This window comes from Labrus mixtus, chromosome 9 (assembly GCF_963584025.1).
Source record: "Labrus mixtus chromosome 9, fLabMix1.1, whole genome shotgun sequence".
NCBI lineage: Eukaryota > Metazoa > Chordata > Actinopteri > Labriformes > Labridae > Labrus > Labrus mixtus.
The window spans coordinates 29,230,255-29,245,216 of NC_083620.1; the positions used below are offsets into that span (position 1 = coordinate 29,230,255).

Consider the following 14,962-nt stretch of genomic DNA (forward strand, 5'->3'; position numbering starts at 1 on the left):
CTGAGCTTCATGTGTGAATGTAACTTTAACCAAACTTTGTCCTGCCGGCCCCTTCAGTAAAATGTTCATCTGGATGAAGATTCTTAGACCCTAGAGAGTCTAATAGACAAATCTTTGTGCATGTTATGAGGCTGCCTCGCACTCTATTCTGCTTGGCTCCACTCTTTTATACTCTGAGTAGACCTCCATCATCTGGGAGCAATTTTCAATCCTTCATTATCACTTGACAGCCATGTTAAACAGCTAACCAAATCATGCTTTTTTCATTTAAGAAAAATCAGTAAGAACATTAGTGTCTTTCACAGAACTTGAGATGTTTTTGCACGCCTTTGTCTCATCTGTAAGAGCATTACAATAATCGATACGAGCTCGTATCTATGTTTTATTATGCCAATTATTGTTCCTGGTTACAGCAGGATTTTATAATGTCGTCCATGAAGCACTCATTTTTTATTTTGTCTTCTTTTATTGTATGTATGCTGTTGTTGTTTTTTGTTGATGTAAAGCACTTTGTGACCTTTGTCTGCGAAAAGCGCTTTATAAATAAACTTTATTATTATTATTATTATTATTATTCCCCCTGCTCCCTGCATGTGCGATATGGAAAATGTTGCTGTGAGCAGGCAAGTCAGGAATATTCTAGTTGCAGCCTGTCCTGAAATGATCTGGATATTTTCAGTGCATTGGTAATAAAAAATCTAAAAAACCTTTTCACATTCATTAAAAAAAAACAAAAAAAAACAGGTGCACAAGAGAGCTATGTGTCCATCAAAAACTTACAGGTAAACTGCTGCACACTGTGTCTAACTTGCAAACAAACCTTTATTTGCAGTGTTTCAGTACTACACCTTCATGAAGCAGTCGAAGTGCTTTGATGAAAAACGGTTTAAGACGCCTCAAAAGATTCAAAGTGAGGCTCTAACTGCTCTCATCTCTTTCTGTCTCTCAGGTAACCCCGGACAACATTCCTCCCCTGTACACCTCCCCCCTCCTCCTCCTCCTCCCGCTCCGTCCTCGCCCACCCATGAGCACCTGGAGTGGGACCCCTCCGTCGATATCGGGCGGTCCGTCTCCCGCGACGACGCCGACTCGTCCTATTTCAGCGTCAGCGGAGGTAGGAAGTGACACGACACTGTTCACCAGCTCATCACAGAGACATGAAGAACAGCTGATTTTTAATTATTGTGATGCTTTTTATGGAGAAAGGTGAATGTAGCATTCCTCAAAATATGAAATTTAACAAGATCGCTACTTGTTTGAGATGAGAGGGTCTCCTTTTGTTCTTCTTACAGCAGGTGATGCCCACTTTAACTGTGTGTGTGTGTGTGTGTGTGTGTGTGTGTGTGTGTGTGTGTGTGTGTGTGTGTGTGTGTGTGTGTGTGTGTGTGTGTGTGTGTGTGTGTGTGTGTGTGTGTGTGTGTGTGTGTGTGTGTGTGTGTGTGTGTGTGTGTGTGTGTGTGTGTGTGTGTGTGTGTGTGTGTGTGTGTGTGTGTGTGTGTGTGTGTGTGTGTGTGTTCAGGCCTGTGTCACAGAGACGGTCTGAAGAGGCGGAGCTACCTCAGCTCCCTCGGCTCGGAGTCTGATCTCAACAATGACATCACCAACCAGGAAGCAGACGTGGTGAGTTAACAGATTCCTCCAAAGATCCGTGGTGACACTTTGTCACCGACTGACGGGCTGAGAGTACAGAACTGATCCGTACAGAGACCGACCTTTATGTCAACGACGAAGACGCTTTACTTTCAACAAACAGATGTTGGATCTCCTCGCTCAGAGACGGTCTGCTTCAACCTGAACGTTTGTGACTTTAGGTTTTTAAATCAAGATAAAAAGATTTGTGTTTCACAGAATGACACACGTGGACCCAGAGAAATGTGAAGAATGTGTGACTTTTTGATGTCGCCCTTGAGCACCAGCATGAAACCAAAACACACTGCTGTTAGGCCACGCCTCCTCCATACTGAAGCCTCCTCTCTCCTCCAGAGACACACCTCCAACCCCTCTCCTGTCACGGTCACACGGAGGAGTTCAGCACAAGCGCTGGACTAACTCGAGCTGCAATCAGCTGTGTCCTGCATTGTTGTGTTAGCATGCTAATGTTAGCGCTCTTTAGTTAGCTCGTAGCTTCACATTGTTGTGTTAGCATGCTAATGTTAGCGCTCTTTAGTTAGCTTGTAGCTTCACATTTCATGTAAACTGACACAGAATGAGCGTGATCTAAAAACTCTTACTAACATCCAAATAATCAGTGAGTATGTTCTTCTTCTTCTCTCTAGTTCTTGACTAAAACAGCTTTTATACACAAGGGGAGGAGCCGGCCGTCCCGTCCATGTAAACACGGCTCTGACAACAACACAGCCAGCGGGACTCGAGCTTCTCCCTCATTGTAGACAGTCATGACTCAGAGACACATTTACACAGGACAGACTTCATGATTTATTTATTGCAGATTCTTCCTTTAAGGGATTGTGGTCAAAATGAGAGAACAGACTTACTTGAATTACGTCGTGAGGAGATTGTGTTGTGAGTGAGAGGGACTTCTTTTTGTTCTTTTTGTTCAGATGTTTGTATTTAGTTTGAGGTCAAATGAAAGGGAGATCAACAGAAGCTTTTGTTGAGACGTGGCTTGATTCATTCATCTGTGCCATGTCTGTATCTTCATGTATTTATTATTTATATGTGAAGTGATTCATGCACATCTTTTTGAATCCTGGAGTATGCATGACCTCCCTGATGATGAAAAAACTGAATTCAAGAAAAAGCAGCAGAGCAGGAAGTCCCCGTGTTTGAGTCTGGTTGCTTTGATGACGCTGATCTGATTTGTCTTCTCTTGGTTACAAAAACAATATTTTTTCTCTGCAACAAAAGGGTCGCTCTCTGTACGGATCCTTACTGTGATGTTGTCAGAAAAAACAATCTGAGCCTGTCAGAGGTAATAACAACTTTCAGAAGACACACTAACGGGCTCCATTTTTAGATCGCACACGTTGTCATTTCCCTCAGTATTTTAACCCACGCTGCTCCCATCATGCATCTGTTTCTGACACTATTTTGGTCACGTTAACACATCGACAGGAGGCCTATAAATGATCTGATGTCATCGTGATATACTGACATTAAACCTCACAGCTGACGTATCGGAGAGACGACACATTAAATTTAGACGCAGTGTGTGTTTATTTATTTTCTTCATATTTCATTGTACACTCAGTCGTTTGTGTTGTTCTCTGACCCAGATGCCACTCAGCCCAGAGGCTCCGTCTGCCTGTCAGTCTGGATCTCACACACACACACACACACACACACACACACACACACACACACACGATCATTGATGTTCTGATACTGCAGTGTCTGCTTCTTGAACTGGTTACTTCACTTCTCTTTCTGCTGATCTAATGACGACACCTGCCCTCGTCTACGTGTTGTCATGTACATCAATTTCCTTTTTAAAGCTCTTATTTTGAAAAGACACCGGAGTGGAGGAGTGTGTCATCAGCTGTGAGATGCAGAAATGCGGAGTAAAGTGAGGAACAGAAAGAGATAAAAAAGATGATGGGGACTGATGGGGCGAGGACATAAATTAAAAATTTTGAAGTAATTTCTGTTTCCTCCTCCGCTTGGCTGCAGCTCAGCCCCGCTCTGTGTGTGTGTGTGTTTCTGTCTCACACACACACACACACACACACACACATACACACACACTGTTGCACTGTGGGTGAACCCTAAAGCTCAACAGGAGAGGAGACGAACACAGAGACACATGTACAACTGAATTAGCATCTGATTACAGCTGCAGCATCCCAACAAAGACATCAAAGTGTGTGTGTGTGAACTCTGTCCCCCTCCTGTATTTCCATCTTTTTCTTACAGTCTTATTTATTATTGGACTGATAAAGGCGAGATACCAGCACGTCCTCCCTGCAGACTCAGCTCGCCGCTGTCTGCCCAGGGACTTAAGAGTGGCTGTACTTCATTAAATCTGCGACCGGTTGACCTCGTCTCCGGGTGCTCGTGTGCTGCATGAATTCTGAACGCAGCTCAGAGAGGCGCCTGCAGAGTTTATTCTCTGCAAAGATTTCTATCAGTTTCAAGCTCTTACAATTCAAGCCTTTGCACTTTAGCTGAAACTTAAAAGTTATTTAAAAATTACAGAACACATAAACTAACTGGTCCTGCATTACAGCTCCTCTCTGTCTGTGGTTTCACACGTTTTAAAAATACGGTGCAATGAATAAATGAAACACAACGCTGTGTGGAAAATAGAAAAACTGGTTTGTATAATTTGTAAATAATCAAAACACATTGACCACCAACCCTCTTAAATCCCTTTTTTAAAGGGATATCACATATTTCACTTAAAGGCAGGGTTGGTCATTTCCTCCAGATCCACTCTTTCAGATTTTGGTTGAAGTTGTCTTTAGGTCCTGACAGACATTAATAACTCATGTTCTCTGAAAAAGGAACAAAGAAAATCCATCATCTGTATCAGTTTGTAAGTCTGTAAAAACTTCAACCAATGTCTGCCACGAGGTACCAATCTGATGAACCAATCAGATGCCTCCCTGTCTCCCTGCTCGCTCTCTACCTCTTGTGTGCTCTAGCTCACACTCAAAGCGTGAGCTGAGGTCCGCTTCTGGACCAACGGCGCTTTTGCATGTAAGTGAGGGGGCGTGGCTTTAGAGGGAGCACAGAGGGGAGGGGGCAGGTGCAGACGGAGCACTGAGGGAATGCTACTTACAAAATCATGCTAGTTTTTCAAAAATGACCAACCCTGCCTTTAACACATCACATGAATAAATGATGCTTCACTTGAACAACCATATATTTTTTAAATCGACAGATCTCTGATTTTTGTCGGGTGTAACTGGAACTTATTCAAAACCACTTTGTTGTTTTTTTTCTGTTTTCTGCGCAGCATGCGGAGGGACGCCTCGACCACGCCCACCCCAGTGTCTTCTCACCAATGCCGTTGCAGGAAGGCGGGACGTGGTTGAAAGGAGACCAGTGGTCGACCTCGACTCCTGACAGAGAAACTAGCTTTGATGGCGGGCGTGTAAGGGCGTGGCTGGGAGATCAAAGCCCCGCCCCTCCCGCGAGGAAGACTTCCTGTTGTAAAGCCGTGCAGACCGTCGCCGAGGTGGAGGTGGGTGAAGTCGACGTCAATCACACTACTAACTTCAAATCATACAAAGTCATCAGATAAGACTTTGGCGTTGCCTCTCCATCGGCTGTCTGTTTAAAGATTATCTCTATTTACAGATGCTACATAAAAACGTCTAATTTGACCTCGGGGGGGGGGGGGCGGATTCTTTAATACTTTTTAGTGCTTTACTCGATCTAACCAACAGTTTTGTCTTCTTTTTTTCCTGTGGAGGTCAGCATTAACATTCTGTGTGTGTGTGTGTGTGTGTGTGTGTGTGTGTGTGTGTGTGTGTGTGTGTGTGTGTGTGTGTGTGTGTGTGTGTGTGTGTGTGTGTGTGTGTGTGTGTGTGTGTGTGTGTGTGTGTGTGTGTGTGTGTGTGTGTGTGTGTGTGTGTGTGTGTGTGTGTGTGTGTGTGTGTGTTGATACTCGACTCTGTTTTTTTTTCTCTCACACACAAAGTAAAATAAGTAAGTAGCTGACTCTATGTGGACAGACTTTATGTAGAACTCTGACAGTCTGACAGAAACACACCTGTCTATCAGTGTGTTTAGTCCGGGTTGACAACATACCATGGAGAAGGCAGAGCCAATGACATATCCTGCAGCCGGTCAGTAGGTGGAGCTCCCAGGCCCTGACACACTAAGCAGACGCCAAAGAACTAGTGGCATTGCCTCACAACGCTTTTGTCACAGCCGACGGCCAACTACCACGTACGTTCTGCGCATGCGTGAGAAATAAAGGAAATAACTCTCCATGCCAGCAGGGGGCGGTAGTCTGGAAACGAGAATAATGTCTGATAAAAAGTTGCTTCTTGACTGTAGTCGTTTACTTGCTTTGGTCACTTCCGTTTTTCTTCTCGTGCACTGATTCGCTTAGTTGAACAGCCAATCAGAGTGATTCATCTCACCAACCGTGCAGACGCCGGGGGCTGATGAGGAGCGACGGCGCTGGATACGCCGCAAAAACCATCTCATCTCCCTCAGTTTTTTTAGTTTTTTTAAAGATGTATTTTTGGGCTTTTTGTGCCTTTATTGGAGAGACAGGACAGTGGATAGAGTCGGAAATCAGGGAGAGAGAGAGAGAGAGGGAATGACATGCAGGAAAGGAGCCACAGGTCGGATTCGAACCCAGGCCACCCGCCTGGAAGACCACAGCCTCCGTACATGGGGTGCGCGCACTAACCACTGCACCACCAGCGCCCCATCTCCCTCAGTTTTACCCAGCATTGTAAAGAGACATTTCAGCAAACACACACTGAGTGATGTCCTCTCTCAGCAGCAGCTCCATCAACATTCATAATCATCAGCCTCTATTTTCCCTGCTCATCCACCTTTTGTAAAGATGGATTCCTGAATAACCGTCCTCCATCCCTCCTCTGTTTTCTCATTCTCGCCGGCTTCTTGTTTCTCTCTCTCCGTTAGCCTCACTCTTTATTTCCTCTCCCTCTCTCTCTCATTACCGTCGAGCCATCTATTTACTCTCCTCTTCCTCCGTCGCTTCCCGGGCCCGCTGAATGAATCCATAAAGTCTTGATTTATGCATTGAGTCTGGCTGCACTTTTACTGTCCCCATAAAAACAGGAGAGAAACACCCAGACTTCCTCCTCTCCTTCCCTCCTCTTTACTTCCTCCCTCCCAAATCTCGGTCTTTCCTCTGTCTTGAGTTACGACCGTTTACAGATAACGGTCCGCGTACAGGAAAAGGAGATAAACAGACGACGGGCAAAGAGGAAGAAAAGTTAGCCGATGAGTTTCAAATCTGATAACAAAGTGTGTGTGTGTGTGTGTGTGTGTGTGTGTGTGTGTGTGTGTGTGTGTGTGTGTGTGTGTGTGTGTGTGTGTGTGTGTGTGTGTGTGTGTGTGTGTGTGTGTGTGTGTGTGTGTGTGTGTGTGTGTGTGTGTGTGTGTGTGTGTGTGTGTGTGTGTGTGTGTGTGTGTGTGTGTGTGTGTGTGTGTGTGTTATAATTAGAACGATTTGGTGCATAGTAATTTGCAATATGCGAGTTTGATTGAATGCGTGTTTGTGCGTAATAGCATTGGCACTTTCTAATGGAGGTTCATTAACTGACGAAACTATCGAGCGAGCACCAAACAAATTGGGGCAGAAATCAACCTGCAGAAGAGAATCAAGAGCGTGATCGATGTTTTGGAGCGGTGCGCGTACAAACCGAGAGCAGAGTAAACTCCAGTGAAGTTGAATCTGAAGCACTCTCTTCTTCTTCTAAGTATGCTCCTCTAACAGCTCTTTAGTGAAGTTTTTGCCCTTTGTAATGGAGGTCGAGGAAATCTCATGATCTCAGTTTTGTGCTGAAATGAAAGTCTGGAACATCATCCAGAGGCTTTTGTGTCCTTGACAAACAGCACAAATAACTCGCTAACGGTAATGGGGCTGCAGATAGGCAGCACTTCTACATGCACGGCTAAGTGGAGTTGAGCTACTCATTTGACCTTACTGTCCTTGTACCAGTATACGAGTACAGAGGGGGGGGGGGGGGGGGGTTATTTATTGATGGAAGTATATCCAGCTCTGCAACAGTAGGTGGCGATATACATCCTTTCAGCTAATTACTTTTGGACCTTCTTCCAGTTGACCCTTCTTACAAGTTAGCAAGCAGAAAACTGGTTGTACATGGAATGGTGAAAACATGAACAGCTTTACATCGTACATGCTCTACGCTTTACTTTTTGGTTCACATGCGATGCACGTTATCCCTCTAGCCTGCTGTGATATCTGGAGGCAGACGCTGACCTGACTTCTGCTATGCAACATGTTAGTACGTATTTTCATGGATTCATTCATCTTGATAATTTTGTGGATATATCTTTAAATTGTGCCAACCATCCCAGACTAATTCTTCTTTTAGGTTTGTGAAGCTGTAATAAACATGTGTTAGAGACCTCATAGCAGCAGTTATATTTGGATTGGAGCCAAGTGTCTTCTCTCTAGCCTTTTAGAGATGAACCGAAGCAGCCAGGAATTTGTGGGCTGTACCTTCTAGCAGAATATAAACAACACTGTGAAGATGAAGACTTTGCCAGTGTTTGTCAATGATTGTGAGATCTTGGTCAGCATGGGTCAGTGATGGTCTGCACTTTGTCAGCCATGTCTGACCACGGCTGAATAAATCTAAGATGATCCACAGTCTGTTTCACGATTTCATCATTGTTCATCTACTACAGAAACAACCCCCACCTAACACTACACAATTATGCAGCTGGACTTCTGGGTCAAAGCCAAGTGCTGGGAAGCTCAGGACACCCAGTCCAGTTTGGGTCCGATTGAGATCAATGTCTATGCAAGAGTTAATTGATAGGTGTGTGACACCAAGATTTTAAAATGAGTAAGATTTCAGACTAACATTTACAAGCATTTTAAAAGTCAAGTTTTAGTCGAGTAACATAATGAACCAACATTTTCTAACTGCAGATGAACGTACTGACTGATTATTCTTTATATTTATTGGATTTTGTCTGAAGAATTATTTATGGAGTCATGTCCATAACTTCAACCAATCAATGAGTGGACGTGTTGTTATAGCACCTAGCTCTTCTACCTTCAAACCATATTTCCAACTAACAGATGTAGTTTTGAAGGGTTTATTTTCTGCCATGTTTTCTTTGGTTTAAAATTGAGAATCAAAGAATCTTTTGAGTGTTAATTGTTCTGTTGAATTGGTTATTAGTAATCAGTCCTACAACTTTATGGGACGGTTTTTAAGCTTGAACTGATGAAACACTTTCCAATCTGAATTGAATTCCTTTCCTTTCTGCTTAATTTACAGCGTTACTTTGATGGAAGCCACATTGGTGCAACCAGCAACCAACTCTGCCATGATTACACCCAGCAGCCTTTTCCTGCCCCCTCCCCTTCATCCATACATGACCCCAAAGTTCCCTCTGACTGGCTGAATCAACAACACGGGCCAAATCTTCAGGTGAGTCGATGGTGTCTTAGATCATGCAGCAACAGTGCAACAACAATTATTCTGGGGACAACAGTTGTGAAACTTGGAATTTTTACATTTTGGACGCCACCATCTTTGTTTTTTGGAAGTGGTAAGTAAGAAGTGAAGTTAGCCTCTTGGTTACAAAGAGAAAGAAGTACCCAAAACCAACATTTTTTCTAGTGGCCAACACTCCGCTTGTGAGTGTAGGCAAGTCTAAAAGAAAATGGGTTTTGTTTTTACTTCACATCAGTGAACATTTTCCTAATGAGGTTACCGTCCCAATCTTTAGCATCAAGTTTCTGTCATTAGGGAGCGGCTGGTATAAATGGGCTAGCGATCTGCTCTCAGGTACGTCTTGGTCTCGGTTTGTGTGGTCTTGACTACAACCCTACTTCTTATGTTATCTGGTTAATAAAGCTAAAGAACTAGCATTTACATCCTGGTCTGATATCGCGCTGATTTAGCTTAAAGACGACAAAAGAACAACAACAACAAGGTGTGCTTTAGGGCAATGGCTACCTTGTTATGAACAAGTCACTACCACTGCAGCATCAAAGAGGTTTCAGTTATTATTTGGTTGAACAAAAAATCATTTGCAGTCAGCTTTTAATTTCTTCAGTAAATATGAATTTTCTGATGCTGTTTTAAGCTAGCCAAATATTAGCATTATATATTTAAGCATTAGTTACTCTTTCATTCAAACTGGAAACTTCTGGCTCTAAAGAAGTGCTTTAACATGTTTATTTCTGCTGTAAAGTTTGAATTTAAACTGGGGGTCTATGGGAAATGACTCACCTTTGAATCCAGCCTCCAGTGGTCATTTGAGGAACTGCAGTTTTTGGCAGAGGTTGCCGATTGCTTTGAAAAATAAGTGAGATTAATCAGAGATTAGTTTGATGTTTTTAGTTGTTGCTTCCCTTGAAAGAGGATTTCTTATCATCAGAGATACTCAGCAGATTGTTTCAGTTTGGAGTAAAATGTGGTTTTGATTGTTTATTGGAATTCATCCACATTTATAAGAAGTAGTAAAAATAAGTCTTGTTGCTCCTACCCTTAGGGAAGACATGAACTCTGTGTGTGTGTGTGTGTGTAGAGGTATTTTTCCTTTAAAGTTTTAATACGAGGTTGCCTGAAACCTCTGAGGAGTAACAGAAGCTTTTTGTTCTTCAGGTTGAAGAAGAGCAGTCCTGTTGCGAAGAAGCCGAGCGCAGTTTCTCCGAACAAAGGTGAGAAACACAGGAACTCAGTTAAGGATTAGCATGTTTCTCTTTGGGTTGTAAGCAGGTTTAGTTTTTGCATCTGTGCTCGTCCATCTTGCCTGTTTTCTGTGTTTAAGAAACTCTGTGTTTATTTTAACAAAACAACAAGAAATGAGAAAATCAATGTATTTTATAAAAGATCAAAGTATTCTATTCAAGCACCTGAACGGCATTTTCTAGGATAAGTTCAAATTAATTCAATAATGAGGTCGCTATAAAGTCTGGGGGTGCGTCCAGAGTGTCGATTTGGGGTGACCATCGACCTCTGCAGGGGTCTCATCACGTTTGTGCACACACATGAATAAATAGCATTTATCTACTTTACTTACATTAAATTTCATTCAAATGTTACATTCCTGTGTTTGTTTATTCAGCTTTAAAAAGTAACACAATGTAGAGGCGACGTTTGAATCGTCTTAGCTTCATTCTTTGAGGACTAAAAAAGTCTGAAGTCAGTTTTTAAATATTTAGTAATTGTAACAAAACCTCCTAAACACTTACAAACATGCAAGGATACATTTATTGGTATTGTTTGGGCACCTCTGCATTGCAGATTAATGATATTTTGCACGTAAGACAATTTGAGAGTTTGCTTGCAATTAAGTTCGTATCATCACACCTGTCGAATAATAATAATGGACTTTATTTGGCATGGACATCACAGATACATTGGACGAACCAGATGCATTGTTTGAGTGTTTTAGCAAGCATGCTAGTTCTCAACACACAGGAGGCTTCTGAAAGGAAAACAATTAAGATAGGGAGAAAAGTGATAAAACAGAGAAAACAATAAGGAGAGAATAAATAAATAGACATAAACTGTAGAGCAAAGGCAGCATGATCAAACAATACACCAGTCAGAAGCTGTTCATGTGAGCACTGTTGTTTTGATTTTAGCCATTGTTTGAGTAATGAAATACTTTGGAACAAATCTAGCAGCCTGCTGCCACACAGCTCTACATATTTGAATTAAACAAATCACCACTCTGAAAAAGCAAACAGCCAATCATAGGTTAGGATTTTTGGGTGGCACCTGGATGGCAAATCAGATTTCACGTGGGGCACCTTGCCACCCTGGTCACCTCTAGGGGAAACCCCTGCTCCAGACAGCAAGAAATGAGTTGCTAAAAAATCACATTGAATTAACCGAGTTAGCTCTCTGGTTCTGCTTCTGCTTGTTTTATTAAATCGAGGAATGGTATAAGAAAACATCCCTAGAAGTCAGAGCTTAGACTTCACTAAACTCCAACAATCGTCTCAGAAGTGTCTCCCCTGTAGCCATGTTACATATTCTGATCCAGGACTCAGGACCATTATTAGATTACAGACCAATAAAATAAGGAATTACTGTTTTGTTTCCCCCAGTGAATGACTTAAAGCTGTTCCAAGGTTTTCTCTACACTGCCATAAATTAGATTCTGTTGAATGGAGGAATGGATGGTGCTGTATATATTTACCTTTTTAATTTGCCCCAAATGTAATCTGATTTAAAGGCCCAAGAACAGAAAGAAACTTCAGTGATGTCCGTGTAATTCAAAACCCTGAATTCAGTTCTGCCACAAAGTAGAAGTTAGTGTAGGAAGACGGCTGTCGCTGCTTTCCTCCAAAACTTCCACTTTGTGCCTAAAATATTTTTTTTATGGATGGTAAGAATTTTGAGAAATGTAACCGTTAGAAACCAACACCTCCATCTCTCCCCCCTCCTCAGTGTGACCTCCAGCAGCCCGGCCCCCGCCTCCTCCTCCCCCTCCCCCGCTCTCCTCTACCTCCTCCCGGCTGCCGCTCTGGTCCTCCTGGCCTGTCTGATGTGGGTCGCCCTGGAGCCGCCGTGCCAGCGCAGCAGCAGTTTGCCTCGGAGCTTCCACCTGGCCCTCAGATACGTCAACGGACCCCCGCCTACCTGAAGACCTTTCAGAGACTCTCACAGACAGAGTTTGAACAAAGCACTTTTTTCTCAGGATCTCTAGGACGAAGGTTTGCAGCTCACCGTGTCAACAAGTTGCTCATTTCAAATTCCCCACAAAGATTTAAATGTTTGACAGAAATCTGCAGAAACATCAGGAGGAACCCCGAGATGATTAGAACTCGACTGAAGGTGTTTAACATGCCTCAGCAGAAACAGAAGCTCTGTTTTCTGTGTGTTCACATCATTATCATGGAGCATCATCTGTGAGCTTTCATCCAGCTACTCATGGCCGCGCTCACGCTCCAGAAACGGACCCGGTGACGCACAGCGCAAAACCAAAACGCTGAAGTTCACAGTGCCTTTCCAAAAGTTTGCACTCTGGAACCGGTTTTCCAGTTTACCAGTTTTTTTAGTGTAAACGATCAGCCAAACATTACAAAAGGTTTCTGTTCTTGATGTAAATCGTCTCGTACAGGTGGACTTACTTTGAAACTGTGGTTATCATGTGTTATTTTGACAAAATGAGGAAGTATTCAGTCACACGTTAAAGCTAAACTCAACTATAACTTCATAAGACGCTCCTCATTCAATGAAACATATGAACAAGTACGACTTCAATCTTGTAAAATCACGACTCTCCTGACTGCCATCCATGTCAAAATGATGACCTCATATGAATCTGTAACTGCCTTGACCACGATAACACGCTCCTCATAGCTCACTTTGTTGTGGAAAAGATTGTAAAAAAGCAGATTCTGGTTTTTGAACTGCTATCTGTGCTAATGTAGCTAAAGCTAATGCAAAGGATGCAGCTAGCTTCATGCCTTAATGTCTGTAATGTGTCTGACATCAAAAAGATGACGATTTTGATCTGTAAGTGCCTCGTTACACCGGGATAGCACTTGGATTGGATTCATGAAGATGTCCACAGAACAAGTCGGTGCAGCATGACGAGTTAGGAAACGTTTTCCAGTCAACAAAGTCCTTGAGACGTTTTTTTTTTTTCTTGACTGCTGACCTTTTTCTGAACCTCCAAGGCTTTGAGAAAAAGAGTTTTCTTTATTCGTCCAGTCTTTACTTGAAGCTCTCTTTAAGACAAATCTTCCTGCAGAGACTTAAAACAAACCTGCAGCAGAGAGATAATCTATCACAGCAGAGATCCGGCCCGTTGTGTTGTTTGTTTGTTTGTTTGTTTGTTTGTTTGTGTGCTGCGTTGGTGCAGTCTGAGCTCTTAGAGGCTCACACATGATGGATGACATACTTTGCAGTTATAGTTTCATGTCTCTGCAAGTTGGATTTTAAACACACACACACACACACACACACAGTGTCCTGAGTGTTTGCACAGGTTTATGTGGAGTCCCTGTTCAGAGCGCTTACAGGAATAAGACGGGGGGAAGCATCGAGTATAAAAGTGATGAGATGTGTGGAGTGATATTTATTAAAGAGTCTGAAGCGTGTAAAACATCTGTGCAGACTCAGAAAGGGAAGAATGTCAAGATTTATTCTAGGGTGCGTTCACACCTGAGTCGTTTTGTCGTTTTGGTTTGGGTTGATGTGAACGCTCAAATGAACTCTGGTGCCGACCAAAGAACTGAACTCTGATCCATTTAAAAACGGGGGTCTTGGTTCACTTCCAAGTCCACCACCAGAGTTCAGTTCACCAAACAAAGGAAGTGAAGAAAAAAGCAGTGCATTGTGGGTTGAATTTGGCCGTCTGCCAACGATGTCAAATAGGTTTGCAGCGCGTGGCTAACGTTAGCATAGCATTGTGATATCTTGGATTAAGATTTGAATCTGGACTTGTCAGGTGAATGTTTCTTAGACTAACTTTAACCCTAACTCAGATAACATAGAACACACGCATAGATTTAATTTTTGCACCGCTCTGTGACGCCGTCTAGTCGCCGATGTTCTGCAGCGTTCCCGTCCTGCCCCTCTAAGGTCTCAGTTATGATCTTTGATTCTGGTGTTTGTGCAGAGAAGTTAATGCCAGTTGTGAATTGCATGACGCTCGTGGGAGAAAGCAAAATATGGCTGACACAAATGCTACCCTGCTGTATTTTACGGTCACCCTTAAAGTTCTTCTTCAGACACTTTTAGAGTCAAAGACAGTTAGCAGCTCATGACCGGACAAGAAGAACACTTCCACCTGTTTGTCCCCGAGATTATCGAGGTGCATGTTATTCTCAGCAGTCATTTGTTATCAGAACAACGGCACAGCGGTGGGACGACTTTGTCTCACTATCACACCTCTGCGACATTCCCATTGAAGGTTACAGGGGCGTAAATATCGTCACCTGACTTGCTCTTGAGAATCCTCTAAACATTAATGTTTTAATCACCGACAGGATCTGAACATTACGGTTAAAAAAACACCCTCTGAGATAACTCTTCATGTCGAGAAAAGGTGTTTGTTTATGAGCAGAAGCAGCTGTTAGATGTGTCTCTTCAAAGCCACCAGACTCCATTCACAAAAACAATCATTTAACCCCGCACAACACGGGAGTTGATGATCTACCGCTGCATACAGACTTTGTGATATTCTCTGATTTTGTGCAAATGTTGGCGCTTTAAAGGTTTTTTTTAGATCCAATGCAAAAACATAACACATCAAAACAAACTCCTCAAGGCAGCGAAACATCTCCAACACATGCATGTTGTTGAAGGTAAAATCAGCTTTTTATTCAATGGAGTCTGGTGGA

The 14,962-nt window shown here is 42.9% G+C and overlaps 1 protein-coding gene across 1 annotated transcript in view; it reads left to right on the forward strand.

The window, feature by feature from the left end:
• Nucleotides 1-12,652, forward strand: part of si:ch211-137a8.2 (uncharacterized protein LOC777613 homolog) — a 34,479-nt gene extending 21,827 nt beyond the window's left edge. Inside the window, exons 8-13 of the mRNA XM_061045793.1 lie at nt 950-1,114; nt 1,520-1,620; nt 4,919-5,161; nt 8,928-9,080; nt 10,263-10,318; nt 12,060-12,652. Of these exons, the coding sequence (XP_060901776.1) occupies nt 950-1,114; nt 1,520-1,620; nt 4,919-5,161; nt 8,928-9,080; nt 10,263-10,318; nt 12,060-12,255 (914 nt within the window). The 3' untranslated portion in view covers nt 12,256-12,652. The remainder of the gene's footprint in view (nt 1-949; nt 1,115-1,519; nt 1,621-4,918; nt 5,162-8,927; nt 9,081-10,262; nt 10,319-12,059) is intronic.
• The last annotated feature ends 2,310 nt before the right edge of the window (nt 12,653-14,962 follow it).